At 40.2% G+C, this 26,646-nt stretch overlaps 1 protein-coding gene across 1 annotated transcript in view; it reads right to left on the bottom strand.

Annotated features, from left to right (window-relative positions):
- Positions 1-25,285, bottom strand: part of brinp3a.1 (bone morphogenetic protein/retinoic acid inducible neural-specific 3a, tandem duplicate 1) — a gene marked incomplete at its 3' end in the record, with an annotated part of 54,291 nt that extends 29,006 nt beyond the window's left edge. Inside the window, exons 1-4 of the mRNA XM_083888537.1 lie at positions 25,101-25,285; positions 24,474-24,780; positions 7,354-7,544; positions 4,707-4,891 (exon numbers count right to left, since the gene is read on the bottom strand). Coding sequence (XP_083744663.1) covers positions 4,707-4,891; positions 7,354-7,544; positions 24,474-24,727 — 630 coding nt within the window. The 5' untranslated portion in view covers positions 24,728-24,780; positions 25,101-25,285. The remainder of the gene's footprint in view (positions 1-4,706; positions 4,892-7,353; positions 7,545-24,473; positions 24,781-25,100) is intronic.
- Between the last annotated feature and the right edge of the window lie 1,361 nt (positions 25,286-26,646).

Genomic DNA, 26,646 nt, shown 5'->3' with positions numbered 1-26,646 from the left:
TCATCCTTGTAAGAAAAACCTGTTCAAAATTAAAGGCTGCTGATGCTGAGAATATTTGACATCAGTCTCCTGAAAAATGCCTCACAAACAAATGTACCCCAGAGGACTTTCACTCTATTCATCTCAATCAGCGGGGTTTTTTTTTAAGCAGGACCTTGGTTCAGTGGCGGCTGCCAAATCAGCTCTATGTCCTCTTGCCAATTCACTTTAGAGAATGTGGAGTTTTTATCTCCGATGGGCTATATAGTGACGCATCAATAAGTGCAAGTCCATGAAAAATGGGCCACGATTCAGAAAAAGGCAAGCGATTCAGTGTTTTTAAGCCGCAGCTTCAGAGCCTTAATGATGGACATAGAGAGCAATGTGTTTACTTCTTACTGGAGATCTTCTTGGCTTCTTGTTAGTAACACTAGCTTGTGAATTTAAAGCTACTTACAATAGTTGTCAATTCATTTTGTGTATGCATTACGAAACCAGAAAGTCCCTTGAGATCAAGAATGTCTTTGTTAAAGGTGAAGTAAGTAGTTTATAGTGCCATCTAGAGGAGAGGCTAAAATGTACAACAAAGAACTGCTCCTCTGCTCACCCCCTCCCTTTCCTGAGCGATACGGTATCCGCAGCTGGTCAAATGTCGTCCTCGTCGTCTTTCTCCGTGTCAGCAGATGAGGTTCGTGAGGCGAGGGAGAGGGCGAGCTACCGCGGCCGTAGCAGACGAAGCGGAGAGAGTGGAGGCGGGACTTCCGCTACAAGTAAAGAGATGCTTGATTTGTTCTCTCGCGTTTGTCCTTACAGGCTCCGGTAGAAACATGGGGTCTCGCTGCTAACAGTGGCTATGCAACCGCGGCCCGTGACCATGTTATTTAACATGACTTTTTGAAACACTACGAAAATGAAACAAAAACTATTATACAGCGACTAGACAATGCAGGAGCACATAATATGTATAAAAAAGTGGATTTTGGGTTATATAAACCCATAAATACTACACATTGTCCCTTTAAGGGAGAAAGGGCCAAGATACAGAAATGATATGTGAGAACAAAATAACAACAATACCAAGTCTAGAGTATGAGGAACAATTGCCCCTTTCAGTTACACAGTATAGTGTGGAAACCAAATAATGTGTCATTTTGTAAAAAAAAGCATTTATCTTGTGTTTGTGTCTTTTTTAAAACCAAGACTGGATGAGATGAAGCAAATCCATTAGATTTTTTTGCATTTTGCAGTTGTGTTTTGTATTGGGTGACAAGAGAAAAGGTTCTCATAATAATGTTATAAGGTTAAAATATATATATATTTTTTTGTCATTGTCATTGTGTCGTTAAATAGTGATCAAGGCTAGCTTTACACGACAACGATCTGTACACAAACTGCAAAAGTGGCGTTGCGTTACCACTTTTTATTTTGCGTTTGGACGAGCGTCTTTGGGTGGCACTCTGCATGCACACGGTGACGCAAAAGTGTGTCAAATTTGATGTAGTATGCATGCCAGGTGGCTAGGTGGCACTGTGAAGCACTGTCATACAACAACACAAGGGTTAGCGCGCGCATGCGCTGAAATGTCCTTCTACTTCTCTCTAGTAGCGCTGAGTCGCCCACAGTCAAAAACCACAACATTAACTCGGCGTAATTGCTAAAATGACTCCTGGATAGGTATCAGAGCAGCTAAGGCGACTTGAATGTCGGACTGATGGATCTAATCCAACATGTTTGTTGTTGTTTGTCTGTACTGCACATGGATCTGACGTCAACGCGTACAGGAGGGATAGCCAGCGTGAGCAGCTCAGAGAACACTTTTGCGTTTTTCAACCCTTTAGATGGTAACGCGGCGGCGGAGCGTTTTTAAGATTTCCACTCTCGAGGATGGGTTCATTTCTTTGCGTTTTTAAGCCCCAAAAACGCAGTCGCCGTCTAAACGAAAGGCGAATTTGATAAAATATTTTGTCGGTTTCACCCTGGAGCGTTGTCGTGTAAACGTCATTTTAGGTTTAGTTCAGTATTTACTGTTTTTAAAGAGCACTTCCACATGAGATACCATCAAGTGATGGTGCCTATTTAGGTGAAAAGTCAGCAGAGGTCCAGCCTGCTGGCAATTATTGGAAGAAGACGAAAGCAGAGGTCTCTGACTTGCTGCCCGTGGGTTCATGATTTTCATTTTTGAAGTCCTATCTTTCCTGTTTTTGAGCTACGTAGTTTTTTTTTTTTTCAGCAGAAAGGGTAATGATGCTGCTATAATATGGATTGGAATCACATCACATCACATAATAATGGCTTTGTGTTTTTGCCAAATTGATATTTTAATTCCGTGACCTTTCTTCAGTCATACGATGACACCTGAGCCAGCTCCATTTTCTATTGAAGACCATTAAATCTGCAAATGCCACTAAATGGATCTCTTGAATTGAGATTTTTCTCTTCCATTTCGACTCATCTATTTTACGCTCAATTGATTTCAGGTCATTTTCACATTATCGCATTTTGCCTCACAAAGTCTAACCATTGTCTCGTGCCAAAGCACACGTTTGCCAAATGTCAATGCAGCAAAGTGACTCTACCACAGATGTAAACATAGGTAATATGAGATCAATACTGCAAAGAACTGCTGGTCGTGAGGCGTTAATGTGATGCATCCAGTCCCATTGGCACAGATACAGCATCGTATGACAAACGGGAAGCAGGACAGTGTCCCAGATGGGTGTTTTCAATTTTACCTACACTCTGTCACATTAATCTGTTGTTTACCACAAACAAATATACACACACACAGCAAAGCCAGGTATAAGGAGCCTGATTCCCCACAAAGCAAAGAGAATTAAGTCTGAGCCACGAAGGGCAAACTGTAGCCGCATTCAATTCATTCCACGTGATAACTAGTGACAGAGTGATGAATGAACACACCCTGAAGGTATTAGGCGGCAAAAGATGCAGGAGTGATATTTACATCATAAGCATATTTTGATATGCATAGACTGTGGCCTCCTAATAACAAGCCTGCACGCACACACACACACACATGAACGAGTCGGGAGGGAAGTCAACAATACCGCTCGCTTCATCTCCTCTCATGGCTGACCTCCCCTTCACTCTGTGACTGTGCAAAATGCGACGCGTCTTCTCCGGTATCACATGAAAGCATCGTGAGGTTAATACTATAATTGAAGGTTGGGATGTAAAAGGTATGTTTGTCATCAAGCAGCTAAATAAAAAATGAAAAACAAGCAATTCAATAGGTCTTTTTTCTTTGTTTATACAGTACAGTGTGTTGGCTGCTCAGTGTTGATTTATTATTTTCCCTGTAGAGCACTGGTTCTCAAACTTTTTCTGAGTACCACCTGAGAAAAATATTGAGCTCTTGAAGTTACACCATTATCGCAGACATTGAAATCCAGTGGTGTAAATAGGCCGAGAAAACTCAGCCACAGACTTTACACAGGAGGCAGATTTATTCCCCATAAGATAATTTGCGCTCTCTCATCATCCTCCTCCTCCTCACATACATCACACACTGGTATAGTGAAATGTGATTATGATAGGGTGACATATTAATATATTAATTTATTTTTTACTTTCTTGTTCTTTGTAATGTACGTCAAGCTCCAAATTTTGCCATCAAGTGCCGTCTGTCCCTGTGAAAAAATACTGATTTGTCAAGTCACCAGAGTCTGAAAGTCTGTCCACTATGGATGGTTTAATTATTTTAAATCAAAAAGTTCAGAAAGGCCTTGAGGATAGAGGGTTGCCTTACGGGGCTGCTGCGGTTCAGTGGTCGAGCAGCAGGTCGGAGGTTTGATCCCCAGTTCCGCTAGTACAGTTTTTTTTTTTAACCTTTTTTGAGCCAAGGTACAATTTTTTTCTTTGAAAAAATCACGAGGCACACCACCAAACAAAAATGTTTAAAAAATTATACTCTGTAACCTATATTATATAAGTTCTTTCATTCATTCTTATCAAAGTGTCTTGAATATTTATATCCATATTATTTGTTTTCAAAAACGTTTTTAAACCAATTAGGTGAAATTGGATCATTTCCCACGGCACACCTGACCATCTCTCACGGCACACTAGTGTGCCACGGCACACTGGTTGAAAAACACTGCACTAGTCTACATGCTGATGTATCTCTGGGAAAGACTGTAAAAAGGCGGACGTCGTATTTCGGTTTCAGTGAAGCTAATGAGTGAGGTACAAAAAGCATAATTCACACTTGATTTATAAAGCCAGTAAACATGTTGCCCGTCACAGTTGACTTTCGTGACAACGCAACATTTTATGACCCATTCAATTTAACTCACTTGTAGACTGCACACAGATATATAGGCCTATATCAGCAACTATTTAACATGTTTTTAACTTTCGTATTTAACTGACAGCTCACTTTATTTGGAGGAAATAAACCGTTGCCTAATTAAAATAAACCTAAACCTGCTGATTGTATGGTTTCTATCCGAATGCTCTGAACTGGCCATGATTTCATTAATTCTATAGTGCGTGAGCTAATCTATACCACTTGGCCTTGTTTTGAAAAATAAGATAATTATGTTCATCCACCGAAACAAAATCTAATTTGAACAATGTCTTAATGGAAATTCTGTAGCCATTCGTGAAAAATAAAATCCAACGAAGGAGCAATTTAAGGCTTCCAACAAATGAGAATGTGTTATTTTTTTCCTCTCTAGTACGGGTGACAAAGAAAGTCAGGCTTTTACCTTAATGGCAGTGGATGCGATCTGGATGTGGTGCAGCTTGTGCAGAGTGCTCTCCCTGTCGATAAAGTAGGAGGCAGCCAGCTGGTGCAGAGCTTCCAGGGTCACAGCTGTGCCATTGGATTCACTTCCGTCAGTCGTCCGGCTCAACTTTCGCTTGTCCACGAAGATCATTAATGATTCTTCTCCTGTGAACACGAGCAGAAACACATACGCATATCAACATTCGACCCTCAGCAACGTACAAAATGTGCTCTCAGTTGGCATTGGAATAAATGTCAACCTAGAACACCTGCTTGTGTATACAGTCACATACGCTGGGCAGTGAAAACCCAGACTTCTGCTGCTGAGAATCTTCTCAAAAGTCTGGACTGTTTTATCCCACGCTCAAACATTATTGATAATAAATCTGCAGCTCTAGTGCACAAATGGAGATGCTGTCTGTCAATACAGGCCCAGCCAAAGCTCTGAGAGGACAGTGCATTGACAGAGACGGGATCAATAGAGACATCTTTTCTAACAGCATTAGGGTTTTATCGCCGGCGCAGATTTTAATTAGGAGAGAATATGGCACTAACATACAGCGCATTGGCACTTGGGACAGAATAACGCTCAACACTTTGCCTCCAACTTTTTAACAACTCGTCTATTTTTTGAATCATGAAAGCTTTAAAGACCATGAAATGAACCATAAAAGTATGGCGTCATTTTATGTGCGCTAACAGTCGTTCCTAAATTTCAGTCCCTGACCTTTAGAATAATGGCACCTGGAGACTTGGGTCCCCTTTTGTCCCAAATGACATAAAACACAGCACATTTTGTTGTTGTTGTTGTTGTTGTTGTTATTCCTGCTGTAAATTGACCTGTAAAGTGACCATTTTTAATTGGTAATTTTGGACCAACAAATGTTTTGGTCCAAAATTTGACAAAAACGTCATACTATACTATGTCGTCCAAAATCGGAAAATTATTATTATTATTTTTTTTTTTGCCCAAAATGTTAGTCATTTTGTCATTGTGTCAAAATCATTTCAGGAGTCAAAGAAAAGCAACAGAAGGTCTATTTCTGAAACAATTAATGACATTTTAAATCACTTTATTTGCTGGAAATGACCTCTGGATCTCCTCCATCCTAACCTTTATATTGGGAACCACTGTGATAATAGCTAATACAAAGTGCAATAGAAGGTGGAGCCTGCACACTGGAGTGAGTGTGTGGGCTTTAACCACTGTGCAATTAGACATGACATCGCAGGTGTTGTGCTGCGAAGCCAAGCTAAAGATAAGCATCCGCTTGTTTAGATTTAAAGGTGCAGTTTGTTTTTTTGGCAACAACCCATCAGTACGTTTATAAAAGTCTACAATCACTTTAAAATAAATTGTGTTTTGGTTTTCACAGCCTTTAAATCATCACGTTTGGGCCCAAACTCTAACACACTGAACTTTTATTTGTCAAATTGACATCCCCCTCATCTACATGTCAGCAACAGAGCAAATAAATATATTTCCCCGAGCTGATTATTAATTCTCATAGAAAAGACTTATACAGCAGCTTGCTGTTGTTGTTTTTTTTGATACAGAAATAATGAATAAGGATCGGATTAATCATTATATTCTGTGTGGGACGGGATAATTAAAATGCCACATAGAACCACCAGCTCTGTTGTTTATAATGGCCTCGGATGCTTACAAAGCTAATTGTCACAAGCTACAAAGCAAATAGGTTATATCGGGACATGCTTAAGCTGTGGGGTCTCGTCACATAATGCGCAGGATTGTCGTTGTAATCTATTTTAAATACTGTTGGTATTCATCATCATTGCCTCATGAGTTTATGCAACAACAAAAAAAGATGAAAAGAGCCAGCAAAGGAGCTCGGAGGAGATGGAGCAGCCGATAGCCATGGGAGATTTGCAGTGAATATTGTTATAACGACAATAACATCAACAACAATAATAATAATAATACTAATAGAATAATAAAAGGATCCAGTGACATTTATGAAAAACATTTTCACACAGATTTGTCAGCTCAAACAAGCAATAATTATGCTATTTTCACAGATGAGCTGAGATTTAGTCAAACATCACATCTTTGGAGGAGAACACTTTGTTATTCATGTTGGTATTCACATAAAAATATATATTTAGATCATGAACATATTGTCTATATTATGTAACTCATGTTTTATATAATTGTATTTATTACTTACTCTGTTGGTCATTTCATAGCAATTTTCCACACTTGAAAATCTCGATCACACATACACTGTGTGGCAGTGTATGAGGAAGGCAGATTTTATACTCTGCAGTTCTTAGCTCATAGTTTAAGAAAGTACTTTGACAGAGAAACAGCACTGGTGAAATATAAAAACAGATATTTTTTTTTTTTTAAACTGAATTTGATCCCAACTTATTAGGACAGCAGGTATAAATGTCTGAATGTGGCCTTTATTTTCCAGTTGTGGGATCAATAAAAGCTATCTTAGGTTGCTGTATTTTTGATTTTATATAAATACCAGTGGATTCGCAGCTTTTTCATCCTTTTTTTTGAACACTGGGTCACCTGAAGCCCTGAAACCACACCCTTTCACACTTGTTCTGTCCCTCGTGTGTTTTAGGTAGGTAGGTCAGTAAAAAACTTGTTTTACCTCCCAGTGTTGCAGAGAGCAGGAAGTGAGTTCCATATTTCCTGATAATGTTGTCAGTGATGGCTCCGAGACTGGGCCTCCTTCCCAGCTGCCTAATGGTCTGGAGGAACTCGGGATCCAGTGGCAAGGAAAAGCCATTGTTCTCCTGTCTCTCCAGGGCCAGGCTGTTCACCTTCCAGCGGCCAAATTCCCTGCAATGTCACGCAAACACAGTGTAAGCAAAAGACACGCAACACATTCAAGCACAAACAAAGCACAATGAGCTCCCGTCGTTGGCGAACATGTTCTGGGAATAATCTGGGAACTATTTACAGACATTTCTATTTGTGACAACAAGTTGTTTTCCTCTAAAGGAGGGACATATTGCACAGGTTTCAGGACGCAGCTTGCCCCCCCGGGAAGAGGCTCACATTCAGATCCCTTCCTTGCCGAGCGTAAAATATGATGTCCACATGACCTCTAAGTGAATTTTCTGAGGCACTCTTTTTAAAAGATGAATGGCCTCACGCTGTTTTCTACCTCCAGCTCGGAGAACTGGCTCACACCATTGCGAAAAGTATTGTGTTTGTCCACCAATTTTAAATAATAGCACAATCTTCTTCCATCTTGTGGGGCTTTTTTTTTTTAAGGAGATGCAATGCACTGGGCTATCATCATGGTGGGTTTTGCTGCTTTCAGGGTCTATTTTGTGGGATAAGATGGTTCATTTGAAGCTGTTTGATAGTCATCCTGGCCTTGGAGCATGCCGACCGCCTTTATCTAACAAGTGCAGACTGAGTGTTGCAGCATGATGCACAGATTAGCTCGATTCAAATGCAGCTGGTAATAATTGTGCTTCTATTCCAACCTAGCAGGGGAGAAATTGAGGACCGTTCAACCACAGTTGGGTATGAGGTTGACTATTATCTATCAGGAAAAAGGGGTATGAATAAAAAGTTGGTTGCTAAATTGGTAGATTTTTTTGTTTTTAAGACAATTTACTGTATGTTGCTCTCTCCATTTAATTAGTCCTAATAAATCACTCTTATTTGTGTGTCCTGAATTCAAAGGTTAAACTGAGGCTGTTTGTGGCCGTGCAACACTGGACACCGTGTCCCTATTGTTAAAACCGTGATACCAAAAGAAATGTACAATAAACAGGATGGTGTTTCTGGTCTGTGTTGCCATTTTGTAAAACATAAGACACTTTAGAAATGACAATTTCAGCAAGTATTTTATCCCCCAAGAACACATTTTCACAATCCAGTCCGTCAGTATTTTTTTTATTTATTTGATTGCATGTTACGGAAAAGTCCATCTGTTTTAGCTCTGGTTTGGTCCCAACCACCCAAAAGAGTCTTTGGCACATTTTGTTTCCCCTTCACTGTTGCAAAGTGTTTATTAGCTAGGTAATAATATTATAATAATATGGGCAAACTCTCTCTATAAAGTGCCTTAGCATCGTGCTTATAAATAGAGCAAATTGAATTGAATTCGTGTGCTTGCCATTTTGGCACCGGGCAGGTGACAAACAATGGGTTTATCCGCACTGGATGTCTGCTCACTGTCAGAAACGGGGATAAAGAGAGTGCCTAGATTTAATCATACAATAAAAAGCCCCACTGAGGTGCAGCTAGGTTACAGTTCTCTGTGCATAGATTAACTACTGAAGGTGAAGGAGGCTTCCATTCATTTGTATTTTTTATTATTTTATTTAATAGGCTGTTCCGCCATTTGTCGGAAAGGGACACCGACAGGATATTTTATCTAAAAGATCAAATGCCTTTTAACTGCATTTTCACAAGATTATTTCAAACGTGGAGTAACGCAATAAAATATATATATATATACATAAAATACAAGACATACAAGTACACCCTCTGTGAATACATGATGCACAAGAGTGCGGCTTCTCCACTGTTTGACATGATAACGCTGACAACCAGTGCACGCCTGACCTACCAGCCATCTTCTGTGATTTATGGAGTGTCTCTCGTACTTTTTTTCCAGATTTAAAGTTCAATCCTTTTTCAAGAGTTACAGTTTTCTCAAATAAAGAAAAAAAAGACATAAAGAACTGTCTTTACAAGGTGGCAAAATAGAAACTGACAAATGTTCAGACCCCAAGCACCCTGCAGCTGCCCCAGCAAACTCCCTCGTGCAAAGACACATAGCCCGCGCACATGAATCCACAGCACCCCCGAAGCCAGAACAATCCAAACAAAGCTGCCCTTGCTGCGACAACTTTCGTTGCCCGGGAAATATCGCAGAGCCCCTCGCGGGTGCCGGCCTGCTGCCAATCAATTCTCCACCAATAACAATGCCCCCCCCCTCCCCCGAGAAAAATATGCCACAGAAAGTAGCTCATTAAGGCCTATTTCATGTTGGTATTCCTATATAACGAGCTGCTATTAGTGTTTATCTCCGTCCGTTGGGAACAGCTGAAGGAAGGAGCGGCTAAGGGAGCAAGAGAAAGAGAGAGAGAGAGCTTAACTGTGATGGACACACTGCCTTGCTGTGCTGCTCGCTTGATGGACGTTTATGAATGGAGCCACAACTAAGCTGGGGAATACAGCACAGGCGTATGCAGATGTGCAGTCTAAGACTTCAGTTCAGACTCAAAGACACATTGAATAATTTTGTGTTTCACAGTGAAGCGTGAGTTTATTTCACCCTCAACACTTCTCAGTGCAGCGAGATACTGGCTGCACTGTCCTACACACACACACACACAGAGAGAGAGCGAGAGAGACACACACACAGAGGGCAGGTTTATTTCACCCATAACAGTGTGAAGTCGGAGACTCGCTGCACATCTACCTGTCAGCCACCCTGCGAGCGAGCCAAAGTGCCGGAGGTGAGCGGCTGCAGGAGCTACACGGACAGCCATCAGAGCGAGGTAGAGTTGTAGCACGCAACCTGTCCATCATGGCGTGGGTGTCTCAGATCCATCACAGCATACAGGCAGCCCGAGGGCGCCACTCGGTGCCCGACATAACAAATCAGGGAGTCAGCCCAGCGAATAAGCTGCTGATGCAGTTGAAACACGCCACTGAGCAAAGCAATGCAGATTTAGTTCAATCAGTTCACTATGTCGCTGAGCAGGTTAGTGGAGTGTCGTCGTTTTCTTCTTCTTCTGCTGCTGCTTATCTTGTGAGATATATTAATTTTGGTATGAGTATGGTGAGAAAATTAAATGTCCTCACATTGACAATAAATGTAATTTATTGGCAGCAGTCTGGAGAAGCAAAACTGCCTTTTCACCCCCAAAAGACTCATATTTGTGAATTTATATTAAAAAAAAAAGTCTCATAAAAAAGTGCTTTTCATTTTCTCTCAAATCCTCAGTATTTCTTTGTTTCCTCACACCAATCATCCATGACATTAAACTAGGTAATTTGTTTTATTGTGAAGGCAGAATGTGGGTTTCATTCTGAGCTGTTTGTATTCGATTATTTGTTGCAAGGTCAACTCAAAAACACAGATCATCCGCAACACAACAGCCAGTTTTCTTTTCACTGTTGTTTTACTTTACTTTAAGTAGCGTTGTGTGCGATGTCAACTCTGGCCCACTTACACCATTGTTTAGATCAACCTCAATGTCATTATTCTTTTTTGGAAAAATACTTTGGGGACTGCAGACCTTCTAAATAAAGGCTGTCCACAGAGTGAGAGCCTGACCCCACTTTAACAAAAGGCCCACTTTGTGACCCTGTTAAAGGTCCAGTGGGTAAAATTTAGGGGGCATTATTATTATTATTATTGTTATTATAGTAAAACAAACAAACTTAATTCTTTATAACTATACAGTCACCTCATTGGATGGATTGCTGTTTTTGCTTAGATTTAACCTTTTATATTTATATAAGGACATGTGTCATCATTTTGAATCAGAATGTTTTTTGTTTTTTTTTCAATTGTCCACCATGGTCATACGAAGCACATTTTTGAGTTTAACTTCAATGTTAACCAAGTTTTAAATTACTTACTTTGGGTAGAAACTCCTCAAAAATGGCACATAATTGTCAATTGTCAATTGATTGTTCATGAACTGCACACATTGAAAGCAAATCATGTAATTTAATAAATAACACTGAAACTGACGCCTTTTTTTTTTTTTTTTTAAATAAGCCATTTGAATTGATTTGTACTAGATTCATAAAATAAAGGTTATCTTATTCTTCGTCTCTTATTCTTGCTGCTGCAACTTTCACACATCATAAGACATGATGTGTGAATGTCACAGGGAACGAACAGAGGGAAAGAAAAAGAAAAAAATGAAAGACTTGACTTTGTGGGCGCTCGAAACATTTGCATTCATATGCCATTTCTGTCAAGGGGTAATGGTTTTCCACTAAATACAGTTTTCTTCCATTGCTCTGTTCTCGCTGTTTTAACCCACACATGATAATGTCTCTGCGGCAGTTTGGTCCAGACCATTGCGCCGCACATCCAAACTGTGGATTAAGACTGTGATGTATAAACCAAATGCATAAATATTGATATGCACGAGAAAGTGAGGGATGTCACACTTTATATTGGTTTATTTCCCTGTATTTTAAACTAAATCAGTGGTTTATGACCTAATGCACAATCCACAATCGATCTACATGCAAAACTTTTCTCTATAGCAATATTTAAATGCCAATTGTATCACATTCACTGCATATATTATTTTCTCCAAAGTGCTTTATTTTGTGTATGAATTCACATAAAAATGTGCATGAAAACTAATCTTCCTCCATCCTATTTCATGCTTCAGATAAGCCTTCCCTTTACCTTAAGGGTGAGTGTGTGAATATGCAAATAAGAAAACAAACAAACAAAAAAGGTTAATTATGGTTTGCTATGATTATGGGAGTCAATTTTGTCACGAGAACAATGTTTTTTTTGTTTGTTTTGTTTTTGTTTGACTTGACTGAAAAATATAAGCAGCATTATAGGTGTTTCATGATTTTATGTGAAAGTATATTATTTATTGTATGCGTAGAACTGGCCACAACATATTAAGCTCCAGGTTATTTCAATTTAAAAAAAAACTCTGGGAGGTTTATATTCAATTACATAAAATAAACAGGACCGACAAAAGGAAAATGATAATGACATTGCATGGGAGAAAAATGATAAAATGTAATTAGATATTTAATAAAGGGAAAATGAACTGCATTTACCTTACAGTGATGGACAAACATTTGCACATCATTAATAATAATAATGCCTGAGCGAGAACAAATTGTTGTGTTTTGTAGCTGGGTTACCCCAGATACTGAAATAACCCGCTGCGCAAAACAGTTGGTTGATGTGGACTCAAAGTTATTTCAAGGATCTCCCCAAAGAGAATTGTGCAAAATGGGAGAAAAGTCCTTCATGCTTCATTCAGTAAGTTACACCAAATTCCATTTATTTGGACGACCTATACAAGCAAACCACAACCAGGTCCCAGTGCTGCAGTTTTAGTTCTTTACAGTTTGTCCTTTTTTTGGGGGTTTAATCTGAAGTGACATTGATCCTTCTTAAAAACGTATTGGACCATTAGAAAAAGGAGAAATTATTTTTTGGGGGGAATTGGGAATTACAGTGCTCACAAAGAGGCTTTTCATTTGAGAGACATCAAAAGGAATTCTGTGCATACCAATTGCATTGCAGGCATATTTTTTTTTTTTTTGGTTCCTCCTCCTTCAAAGGCCTCCTTCATATATGTGAACACATCAATTCTGTAAATGAAGCTATACGAGCGAAGGCTTAACAAAAGGAGGGCTGGAGTCAAATCGGAGTTTGAGACAACTGCGGTGGAGAAAACACACGAATACACGCCGCTAACAGCTATAGTTGTGAAAGATTCACGAAGATGCACCCGACAGTTTCTCAACATCAAACAGACGTCGCATGATTCATTTGTGAAAATCCTATTTAACCTGCTGAGAGGTGCTATAAACAAGGCCACGCACTGTTCTGTGCTCATTTCTACATCTAATTTTACCTTTGATACTTGTGAGTGTTCCTCAGGTAAATTTCAAATGCTTAATTACCACGCAAGCGTGTAGTCGCTGACACTCTGACACTTCAGGAGAGCAGATTGGCACAATGTAATGCAGAGAAGCTGCTTTGTTAACTTCATATATAGACTTTTTAAACCACAATAATGTGACTGCCAATGTGTTTTCTTCTTTCTCCTGCATTAGAATCCTCAATAAACTCTCAGTGTTATTGGTCCAAAATAATGTTCATCACATACAAGAAACTGGCCTTAAGTCTAACTATACAGGACCAGAATTGAGTCACCATTATTCAAGAGTCATCCCAGTTGCCTAGCAACCTCACAGTGACAGCGAGAATACTTAAAATGCCCTGCTCCTGACCAAGAAATAGTCCCCCTGCTCGCAAATGCACAGTAAGATCTTAACCTGTTCACACTGTTGTTTTGGTAGGAATTGAATCAACATTCAAAAATATAAATGGAAATTGAGTTTACTTACTCTTCTCACCCTAGACCTTTGCAATAAAGTGAATAAACATTTTTGTTGTTTCTCAGAATAATATCCAACACACATGTGACACTCACTAAGTGAAATATAGGGAATTGTGCTGTTAGTCAGATGCTCTCGTTTGGATCAGGTTTGGTCAGAAAAAAAGTTTCCTGACCTGCACTCAAGCATCTAGAGATCGGGAAATATTTGAGTTATGTTTTCCACAAATTGTTTGCCTGTCAGACAGATGTAAGTCTAAGCTGATAAAAGTTTTAATAAGTTAAAAAAAAGTAATCACATACACTGAATTACCTGATTGGCATCAGTTCTTTCACTTCATGCTTCACCATTAGCGGCACATTCATCATCTGCTCAGCTACCTAAGTGGTGTCATCCATTCACATTTGTGCAGGTGCACGGTGTCGCATAAAACCTGACATTTTACACTAATTACTGTGCTGATACACACATGCTGATACAATCATCCTCCCCGTGTTATACTTCTGAATATAAATTCAGGCCGTCACTTCAAATATGGAACATCCCCAGTAGTCTTGTGTTCCGTTTTTCCTGTTTTATTTTGAAATAATTACCATCGCCTCTCGTTTCAGAGTCTGCTTCCTGTAAAGTTTCCCTCCGCTGTGAATACCTGCCGCCCCCGATGTGTTTCACCTGTTTATCATTTTCCCTCCAGCTGTCCTTACCCTTATCTCAAGATTAGTTATGAGTAGCCTTTTGACCTCTTTTGTATTTTGTATCTTGTGTTGCCTTGAGCCTTTCTAAACCTGTTTGTCCAGCCTTCCCTTAGATAGTCTTTGAATCCAAAGTAAGACTGTACCTTTGTTTGTTTTGATGTGAAAACACAAGCTAAACCATCCTGAGCAGGGATGCATTACTGAACGAGCCTTTCTGCTGTGAAGCCAAAGCCTCCATGCTACTATACCCGATATTTTCACTATAATGTTATTCATCCTGGTATTTTAATGGGGCCCTAAAAACAAATTACACTGGTTATGATACGTCATATATTTAAAAATGGCCCTCAATTATATACCACCTTTATGTTATTCACACTTGATGGTGCTGCTCAGCCAAATAACACTAGCTAATATCCCTAGCTAGCATGTCCATGATAAGGGTTATTAGTTGTTTCCATGGTGGTCCCATCCGTGTTGGTGTACATGGGTTGTTTCCTATCTGGGGCCTGCATTTGCCCACGTAAAGCCCATGCCCACTTAGTACTTAGTTAGCACCCAGGTAGCCACGAAAGGGTGCTAAGCGGACATAGGTTTGCGACACCAAAGCGTGTGAAAAGCAACATACATAAGTATTTTTGCCGTAGATGGTGAACTTACAAATTAATCTGCAGAGACGCGCGTTAACTTCGCCGTTAGCTCCACACGATGAGCAGTGCGATGAGCGATTGACCACAAGTAACTAAAAGTCAGGGTAATAATACATTGTCAAGTTTGTGTGAGTGTGTATGCAGAGATCTATATATATATACTATTATTGTCTCTTTAGTGTGTTGAGAGGAATCATCCTTCTTGTTCACTCCTTGAGAGCGCTCTTAAAGTGCTCTCTAAAGGTATCATGAATGGACTCTCACATCTCTGACTGAATTTAATACCGCCTTGACTGAAACTGAACATTTTCAAATCAAAATCCTTTTTGCTACTTTACGACATTTCAAATGAACCCTTTTATATAGAATTGTGGCGATTAACTTCCTTTACTCTTTTTTTGTTGTTGCCGTCTTGACAGAGACTTTCACCATTTATCCTTAATTCAGCCTCATTTAAACTCGGACCCATTTTTTTTGTGAAGCTGTAAAATACGAAAATCACCAATAACAGTTTGGGAAGGGAAAGCTTTGTTTTACAAAGTAATTGCATTATTGATTTCTGGATTCCATTAATATTATTGCTCCACTGGTAATAGTAGAAAACAAAAGGGGAAGAAAGAGAGAGCATATAATTTGCAAGGGGTTTTGCTGACATCATGACTGCTGATCTCCTTCGTACTGCAATTTGTCATAACACTGTCGACGAGACACTTTCCTTCCCACGCAAAACAAGCAACTGAATCACATTGTGTACACGCTTGGGCATGCACAGGCTTGAAATTCACACAATGCACACACTCACTCAAGCTCACAATTAAACAACAAGCAAATGGAACAGAAGGCAGGAGAGAATTCACCTGCTACTCCGAATCCTGCTCTTCACAACACAGGTGCTATATATGTTGCACCTGCATTGGCTAATCTAAAACTGCAGCTGCACTCGATGCCTATCACCACATACAGTATGAATCATACAATCCATCCACATTCAAACACACAAACAATAAGAGCCAGGTGAGGAAAATAACAATATCATTGACTTATTGGCTTAAGTGTTCAGTATCTTTAGTATTTCCCCTCACCTGGCTCTTATTTTTAAAAGATTACGCAACAATAATAAGACATTGGACACGAGTGAATGTGAAACACATCATTGCCTGATCTAAGTTGTTGACTAATTAAAATTACAGTGGTGTTTAACTGTCGCCAGGCAACCCAGTCGCCAGGATGCATATTTCTGCAAACAACAAATATGTGTTTCTGTACCCACAATGTAATTTATTTAACATGAAAAGCTGCTTGTTTGGCTTCGGCTTACCAGAACTATATGTCCTGGTTATAGATGCTACAAGGCTAGGGCCTCATTGATCACCATGCGGTTAGGTTTATGCAGATAAGGATGTGATAAATGCAGATGGTCGCATATTATTTCTCCTCACAACGCTGCAACATCTTGTCCAAAGAAAAACGTGTCACAGTCCGTAATAGCCTTAAAACACACAAGGATGTCCTCAGCGTAAAAAAGACACACCGTGTCACAGCATTGCAACACTTCTCGTTGTCCTCAAACACATCACAACAGGTGCAATGTTAATCGAGTCTTGCGCTGCAGTTTGCTTCTGGGCATCTCGCTCGCTACTCCTCCCATGTCAACACCGACTATTACACTTGCAGGTGTTAAATTCGCTGAAGAAAAATGACATGATGCATGTAAAACTGCATTGTTTTTCTGGCACTATTTGGTCTTAGTTTTGATGGTCATTTTAAATTTTAGGTAAATTATTTAACTTTTTTTTGGCCTTCTTTGACCATCCAAAACAGAATATGTGTGCTGCATCCAGAATCTCTCTTCCATAAATGCTTCTTCCATGGACTTCTGACCCTGATACCTCCCCATTCACACACTTGTCAGAAGCCATAAGCTTTGTGTTGGATGAAGTCCTCGTCACTGCCTCATGCTGGTGGTGATCAGGAGGAGGAGGCCGCTGTTCCGCTTTCTGTCCCCGAGACACATTCAACCTCTGACTGGAGGACGCGAGGAAGACTCCACCGCAGTTCTCTCAGGCGTTCATGCATGATGTTAGCCTCGATCTCATCCTGCGCTCACTATGCTCTATCTTGGTCTGCTCTGCCAACAGAATATTTACCATAATAATTCCCACACGCACAAAAAAAAATATTGATTGTAAACAGACAAGACAATCGCGACAAGGATGAACGGCCCCAACAAGCGACTAAACTGCACACACTGTACCGCAAGGTCAGATTTCATTTGGTTACGTGTTGTTTGTCAGGAAAGCGGAGAAGCAGAGGAGACGTGAGTGTGTTTGGAATTTAAAGAAATCGCCTCAGGAATTTACTCCATCTAAGTGTATCGTTTTCACTGTGATTATACCAAAACATGTTTTATATACCCTTTAAAAAAAGCAGATTAAACAGACACATTTAGTTGCATCTGAACATTTCAAGAAATGGCACAATATCGTCGAAAGTCCCCATAGTGTCACCTTCATATCTTATTTGTGATGAGTGGTTACTTACTTATGTTACTGTTGCCTTTCTATCATTTCAAGCCAGTCTGGCCATTTTCCTCTGACCTCTAGCATCAACAAGGCATTTTTTTTTTTTTTTTGCCTTGTTGAGAACTGCAGTGCACTGGATATTTTCTTTTCTCTTTTTTTTTCCAGACCATTCTCTTTAAACCCGATAGATCGTGCATGAAAATCCCAGTAGCAGCAGTTTGTGAAATACTCAGACCTGCTGACCATCTGGCACCAACAACCGAGCCACATTCAAAGTCACCATAATCACCTTTGCTGCCATTGGCTATTTCTATATTTGTGTGAATGAGCAGCTGAACAGGTGGACACTAAAAAAGCAAAGTGGCCAGTACAGTAGGTATATTTTTAGGCCAAATAAATACATGCCTTACCACGACTTGTATCTATAAATATTAATAATGAACTGTAGTATTTAAAACTGGGAATTATAGTAAGCTCTGTATATTACTATATTATTGGTTCTGTAATCTCTTCAAACATGGAGTATGAGCAGGCTTCGGTTTGCCAATCCATGTGGACTTTGAATTATCTTTGTTCACATGCAAATAGCTGATGAATGAGAAGTAGCTCAAAACTTACTAGTTTACAGAAAAAAATCCTTGTGCCTTCTCTCAACTGCGTATCTTATCTCACATTGCTAGATGGCCTGCACACAAAGTGTAGCAAAGGAAGAAACAGAAAGACACTCAGAAATATTGCCTGTTGCCCACAGAGGCTTATTTGTAGTCAGAAAAAGTGATGATGGGCTCGGAGATTGCCCATTACGGTGTTTCCCAAACGACTCACTGTATATGGGGACCCACTTTTTTTTAAAGATGACAAACCATCGTGACCCAAATCACAAAATAAGTCATGAAAAGACCAAATCTGTGCATAATATCATGTCCCTGGCTCATTTCTGTAACACCTAATCATATTTTAATCTGTCAAACTTGCCTTTTTCCTAGAGATGAATGTTGGATAAATGAATAAATTAAACTTAATTGCATGCATGTGTAAAGTTAAAAAAATATTAGTTAAAATTATCTGGGGAACGAAAAATAAGGAGAACTTGGACAGGATCTGGTTTTGTTCCATGCATATTCATTGTAGTGTTTGTCAATGTTCTTCAATTCAATCAATGTTTCTTTTGCATTATGCAAAAAGAAACAAAGCATATACGCGACTCCCATCTCTGGGCATTTAGTGTTATTTCCTGTATGTCTTGGAAAGCCTATTAATGGCAGTGGAGGCTATTGGTAAATCAAAGTGCACCATGCTTATTAGCTCTCAGGTGTCAAATTTGATATCAAATGACGAGGTATTTTCCAATAAGCAACTGAATCAGAGCAATAAGTGTTTGATGCCCAGTCCTACGAGGTCCTGTGACTATTATTCTTCCCCTCTTATTAGCAATAGTGAAAGTAGAGCTCCCCCCCCCGAAGAAATCCTGATTGGGCGAGACCATATTTCACGTCTCGTTCCATCCCACCACAAACAATTAGGCCAATCTTTCCTACAAGTCCTCCAAACTGAACAACAAAATGAGTAGTTCATCAATTTGTTTTATCGATCTGCCCTCCTCACCAGGACAGCACTGTTTTGTCTGTTTTGTCAAGAGCCATTACAACTTGATTAATATGGAAGTTAAAGGCACAAACACTTGGTTAAAGTTAGGGACAGGTGAAGAAAACAAGGTTGACTGTCGGGATCTCGACCGCCATCTTAATGGGTGGATGATGGTGCTTTAACAATGTCATGTCTTGACTGGAGATGTTGTTTATTTAGGCAAAACCAATTAGTTTCTTCTCCCCCTTTGAACTAATACGATAAGCAAGTAGTCATTGAGATTCATGGAGCCGTCTTCAACAATAACTTCCAATCCTGCAAATCTTTAGAGCTATATTTACTCGATTGCTGTCTTTTTCTTCTGCCTTTAGAAGCACATTAATATTCTTTGTACGTTACAGCGACTTGACTGATATGCAATCATATTAGCAGAAAAGGCAACATTCTAAAGGCAGCATAAAGCATAAAGGCATGTATTTATCCTCTTGAATGAGTCAGTCAAAATGTCTGCTGATGCCTAATCATGGAGGTTTTTTCAATGCAAAATTGTTGGAAAACAAACAAACAAAGAGTGAGTATAGGGGTAGTTGCTATAGATGCTATTATACACCTAAAGTATTCTAAGGTGTGTTCTCTCAGAGTATTGTATTTTCTTGCCCTGCATTGTGGCGCATCCCTTGATGTTTTTCCTCTTCATTCTTCATGCCGCTGTATACCTCATTCACTGCATCCTATATTATAATCTCTTTTAAACTGTGTTTGTGTCATCAAAAGCATTTCAAAAACACACATGGCGTAGCCATAAACACGAGACAGATGAAGCACAAAAGGCTCCGGCTTCTTTCAAATCAAAATGGCATGATTACACGGTGCAGGTATTGTAGTGTCGTGCCTCTGCACCCCATCATCTCCACAAACATGTTTGTGTATAATTGAAACACTAATCACTCCATAATTACGAGCGACGACTCCTTCTATCAAATGAAGTCAATGTAACAGGGCCGGTCGGCCGACAGGAGCGAAGAGGGGAGAAGACATGGGAGATGAGGCGTGATGCAAAAGTTATGGTCCATGAAGAAGAATAAAGGAGGAGCTGACATTTTGAGTAATATGCTGCCGTCTGTGGATATGGCTGGTGCTACACAAAAGGAGACATGGAGCGAGAGCTTCCATCGTTCGCAGAAATGGCTTTGAAACACAACCAGCCTCTAAATTATTAAATTAATCTCTCTCCCCCCCCCCACACGCACACACACAGTGTAACACTCAATTCCAACTCTGATGTGCTGATAACTAGGGCTGTAACGATACACAAACTCACGATTCGATTTATATCACGATTTTTGACCCACGGTTCGATACATTCCACGATTTTTTTTAAATTTAAAAAAACATATTTATTTACTTAATGTAACATTTAATAACACATTTTTTGGAACAGATTTGAACATAAATGAATAAATAACCAAATATTTCTCTCTTTTCTGTAACAAAATAATACTGTTGAAAAATACAAAGTAAATGATCAATCATACTGGGATTTGTCCCCAAAGCATGCTGGGAAGTGTGGTTCTTCATGAGAAGCAGTTTTGTTCTGGTTGAAGTAGCTTGTTTTGATAGATAGCAAAGGTAAGACAACATTTCCGCTTGTATTTCTTGAATCTTGTTCGTAGACTGATAAAATTGGTACTGTTGGAATCTGTGAATTCTCCGCTGTTTACATAATCACTCTGACGCTCCGGGGGCCGCTTTTAAACATGTGCGCTGTTACGTTTTTTTTCACCTCCCGCGGGTTTGATCCATCTGCGTTTTAACTGTGTTTGGTGAACATAAGAACGGTTTATATGAGCTTTTAGCTGATTTTCTGACCTTTCTGTGAGTATGCAGCATGTCTGTGTTTATTAAAGTTAGACGTGGTTCTATGACGCTTTTGTCGCTGCGTCTGACGCTGTCCCCGATAACTGGGGACATCAGTAAAGAAGAGATTAACGCGATTAAAAAACATAGCGCGTTAATGATGACTGTAATGAATCAATCACAATTAACACGATAATTTGACACCCCTAATTAAAATAAGTTTGGTAGCACTAACAGCTCATATCATGTGGCTGACTGGAAAAATAACTGGGAGTTTCGCGATTCTGTTTTCTCACGCCACGAGACAGGTTCGTGGCTCTGAGTATCGCGATTTCGATACGCATATCGCTACAGCCCTACTGATAAGAGCAACCAAGAAAAAATGAAGAAACATCCTAATTTGATTTCAAGCTATCAGTGCGAAGAAGAACAGCACTTAATAAAGAAATGCTAATTACTTATACAAAGGTGTGACGGTCGGACGAGGAAATTCAAACTGTTTGTCCTCTTTGCTTAAAACCTTTCATTCTGTGTTTCTGGAACCCATTAAATTCCATTTTTGAATTTGCCTAGACCTTGACAGCAGAAAAGCACTTTTTTTTGGCAAGATGCTTTGCAGTATGAAAATCTTTCCCTCTCTCTTTGTTTTACATTTTACATAACTTCACCTTCCACTGCTGCAAAGGAAGGCTCTGTGGTTGGGCAAAGCAAAGACGAGACGAGAAATTGAACACTTCTACCCTGAATATTCACTCTCTTTTTCTCTCTACGCACACAAAACACAAATACATACTTATTTTTACAAATAATTCCATTAAATAAACGTCTATGGGGTGTTTTGGTGCAAAGTCCAGCCAGCAGAGGGAGATACAACTCTCATGCCCCTTCTTCTCCGGGAGCCCCGACTCCGCGTTCATGCCCCCTAATGGGAAAGGCCAGCTGAGCTCTGGAGAATATTTATGAGTGAGGGAGAGCAATTGTTTTGAGATCATTCGACAGGGGAGTACGCGAGGGAGGGATGGTGAGTGGGAGGATAGAGAAAAGAGTAAAACTGTGAGATGGATGTGGAAATACAGCAGAGACAGAGGTGAGATTTTTAATGTTCATATTTAACCCTCTTTTAACCTGGTGGTTAATTAAAACTAATTTCTTTCTCTGCGGATGCTTGCGCGTGTTGGTGGTACGGCATTCTCTATACGTGTGAGGACCAAGTTCCTCCACGGTGCACAATGCAGGGCTTTGTCCTTTGGATCTAAGGACCACAACACAATACAGTGATGATTTCAAGGAAGTAATAATGAGACTGTAACTGATGCTAAAAGAGGTCTGCGAGAAAGCACAGCACTGGTGCTTGCTTGACAATGCAAATGATGTTTCAGAAAGTAACTGCAGTTTGAAGGCAGCTGTGATTTCTTCAGTTCTCATTTAACTAGCATCCTTGACAGCTCAGCCATGGACAGCAGTTGTTTACCAAGCCAATTCCACTTTTTAATATGTAGATATTTTACCTCTTCACCTGAGCTTCTACTATGAATGTTTTGTATGGTATAATTAGCCAACTTACTTTCACTATTCAGGGGAAATTGAAAAGGTCACTGTACCTCAAGGGGGAAGCAGGATACAACATCAAGCTTGCGTATAGCCCAATATTTGCTGATAGGGGTCAACGTTAGTCTGCACTGTAGGTTACTGAATGCTAAAGAGGCTTGGAGCTGTAGCGTTGGAAAATAAAGTGGTCAAACAAAACTATTTAAAACTGGGTTAATGTAGCCATCCACTACATGTGCATTCATAGGGCAGAATAAAATTTAAAATAGCCAAAAAAAGGAGAGGGGAGGGAAAAAAACAAGGTATGGAGACATCCTGAGAGATGAAAAGACAAGGCCAACTGAGAGCAAGGGAAGGAGGAAGTGATGGATGAGGGTATGCCAATAGCGCAACATTCTCTATCTTTGCCTGGCATTGTCACCCTGTCAGCAGCTAAATGCCAGTGTCAGTCAAACCTCTGTTCAGCTGGCATCAGCTCCTGCACTGCACAGCTGTGGATGCTCCCGACAGCAGCGGAAAATCAAAACACTTACCTGGCAAATGGCCAACATATAACCCCCCCCACCCCATTGTAAGACAGCATCTCACAGAGCATAATGCACACTCAGACATATGGTCTCATAATGGGTGCTTGGATCATTCTGAAAGTGCAGAATTCTGAAATGATTTTGTTTTGTTGTGTGCGTGCGTATGCAGACAATTTGTACATAACAGATGATAAAAGCACTAAGAGATTGAGATATTGCCCTCGCACTTTCATAATCTGTATGTGTGTGTGATGCTGTCTGACTATATTGTGAACCTCCACCGTCAAGAATTTTATCAGTCATTGCAAATGCATCAGCGGCATTTAAAAAAAAAAAAAACACGCTCCCACTCCCACACACACACACACACACACACACACACACACACACAGACCGCTAACAAACCAAGCATCTCATTTACTGTCCAGGTTTGCACTACTGCTCACACGTCTGCATGAATCATTGCATTTACTTCAGAAAAAAATTAAGAAAAATAAATACTTTTAGGTCCAAAAACACTTCTTCAAAGCAAAATTTGGTTGTTGTTTTAAACCATTTTATAACATAAATCTGACAAACAGTTTCTGCTGAGAATTCATGGAAGTGTGTTTGCTGAAATGCTGCTTTTATTTCCCCCCTTTCGTGTACAAAAAAAAGAACGAAAAAAAAAACCTGGAAAAAAAACATGTCATTGTCGCGAGCTTTTTAAAAAAAATACCCTGCTGCGTCTAAGCAAAGAAAAAAAAAAAACACTATACATCATACCACACACTTCTGAAACCATTCTTGTTTCCCACTGTCACACATCAACTGGCTCAGTCAGATATCTGTTACTTCCCGCTGCTTTGCTCAAACCCTCCTGCGGTATACCTTCACTTTGAGTTTCCACTGATATTCAGCAATCCGTGGATTTGTATCACATTCAGACCATATGTCTCGGCTGCCCACAAAAAAAAAAAAAAAAAAAAAGGAGAGGAAGCAGGCGGTTGCACCCCAAGGAAGCTTGCATCTGTGCAGATTGCATGCAGAGCTTTCATTTGTATGCAAAACTCCACTGAGTAATCTTCTCAGTGCTCATCCCACAGTATGTATCTCTAACAGTCTAGTATATGATCTCTTGCCTTTACTCGATCAAAACATACTGGGGCTTGTTTTCCTTAAATCAGAGCACCACAAAAATCAGAGCGTCAATTCCATCAGGCTTTCATGAATCACACATCTATCTCAGGTTTCATATTTCAACATTTCTCGTCACGCATGCGAGACCCTGCTCTCCGCCGTCTCTCACCTGTATATCTTGTACTTGGTGTTGAACCCGAGCTGGTAGCGCTCTGTGAAATCAACAAACTCCTGTGAGCGCTGAAAAGGACCCTTGTCCGACAGGAGCCAGCCGAGGGGCCCAGTAGAGCCACTGAAGCCGGCCCCAGTGCGGTCGGCCGCCCCCACTGACACCCAGCTCTGGAGCAGGCTTAGTGTTAACCACTTCCATAGAAACATGAGAGCCGTCAGTCTAACAATGATGGAGATGCACGGGCCACTCATGCTGCTTCCCCCGGCCCCGGTGACTCCTCATTCTCCTGCACTCCGGATGAGTCCTGCTGAGAGGTGGGAAGGAGTGGAAGAAGAGGGAGAAGAGTTGGAGCAGACGGGAAACACTGGAGAATATTGAGGCTGTAATTTTGCTTAGGCTGTGAGTGGTGCTGGGTCAGAAAGCATGGCAATGGGGCACTAGTCAACTATCTACAGTGAATGTATTAGCAGATTAAACACACATGCATTATTTATTCACTATTATTTAGGATGGTGTACCAAACTGTTTGTAGTATAATCATTTTCTTCTCTATCATTTTATTATTATTATTATTATTATATATATATATATATTTTTTTTTTCAATTAAGCTGTTGATTTTTACCGTATTCTCTAAGTATTGTGATCCGTGAATGTTGGGGACAGGTCTCTGCAAGATTTCCAGACAGCACCGTGAAGTTGGATGCGGCTCGGCGCACAGATGGGACGGCATTGGGAAAAAGGACTTTTCTCGTTAAGGACTTTGACCCAAACAGAATTAGTGGCATCGGAGCTCGAGAAAAAACAGAATTTGACATCCAACCTCCTCAGAGCGAACTCTTCTCCTTTTCTTTCTCACTGTGGCATTATTTCCAGCCCACGATGACGCACAGTGTTGTACTGTAAGTCCAATCCAACGGAATGAGTGGCAGCCGACTCGATATTTCTGGAGCGCACGTCAAAAAACCTCCATGTAGACTAACGATTGAAATGCATCGTTGGACCTTGGAATTACGCGGTGAACGCACACGGACCGAATGAAAACCTCACATACGGGGGGAGCATCTCCAGCTGCCGTCCTCTCACTCACAGATCTGCTCTTGATTCGAGAGACGCGCTCGGAGCGCATGCAGGGCGCACTGGACTCCCGGCGCACGGAACGTGTGAATGGCATTCGCGGCGCTCGCTCTCTCACTCTCTCTCTCTCTCTCTCTCCCTCCCGCTTGCACAGTGGAGCAGCAATTTAATTTATTCCAGCAGCGAGCGCACTCCCGGTTGGCTGGGACAAGGAAGTGAGAGTAGGAGGTGTTCAGATGGAGGAGGAGGAGGAGGAGGAGAAGGGGAAACGGGCTGGATGTGGCGATTGGCATAATTATGCGCCTCAGTCAGATTCCTTTATTTTAACTCGTATATATACGTCACATAGGATGAGATTTAATAAGAGAAAGGAGGGAATAGGTGGAAACAATTCATAGACACTTTTGTTTATTGACCCTTTTAAGTTATTTTCCATTGCCTCGTTAAAATTGCTATAGGAATCCAAAATGAATACTGGAAGTTTGAGTTAAAGAAATAGGCATTAAACTGGTAATTATTAAACTAATACTGTAACCAGTTGTCTGTTTTGATCATTTTTAATTGATTTAGTGAACGAAACTTGCTGTATATCATTTACAAAAGTAATATCAACTAATGTACCTCACTAACTTAATGATTGAAGTGATATTAAAGGAGTGCTATGGAGCTAATTACACTTCCTGAGTAAGTTGCCCAGCACTGATTGTAACACAAGAGTAATTCTATTAAATGTTAATTGTTAAAAGTGTACGTATAAAGATAATAAATGTAAATGAATCCAACAAAAACTGCTTTAATTATCTTAAAAATAACTTTAATGGTGGTTGTAGAGATGATGATGATGATGATGATGATGCTTCGAAATCCCCACCCCATCTCCTTTGTCTTCCTTCTCAATTTCCTTTCTTCCTGCAGAATAATCATCACTTTCACTGTCAGCAAACGTAATTAGATCAGTTCTTCTATCCCCCCCCCCCCCCCCTCTCTATATCACACCTTGTGTCCATCGGACACCGAGCGGATGGATCAGAGAGGCAACGGCATGCAGCGAGGGATATGTGTGCAGCCTTTCAGCTGCTTTTCTGTAGATGTTC

This window comes from Microchirus variegatus, assembly GCF_963457635.1.
Source record: "Microchirus variegatus genome assembly, chromosome: 4".
In the NCBI taxonomy this organism is placed as follows: Eukaryota; Metazoa; Chordata; class Actinopteri; order Pleuronectiformes; family Soleidae; genus Microchirus; species Microchirus variegatus.
This window is presented reverse-complemented; position numbering and strand designations above follow the sequence as displayed.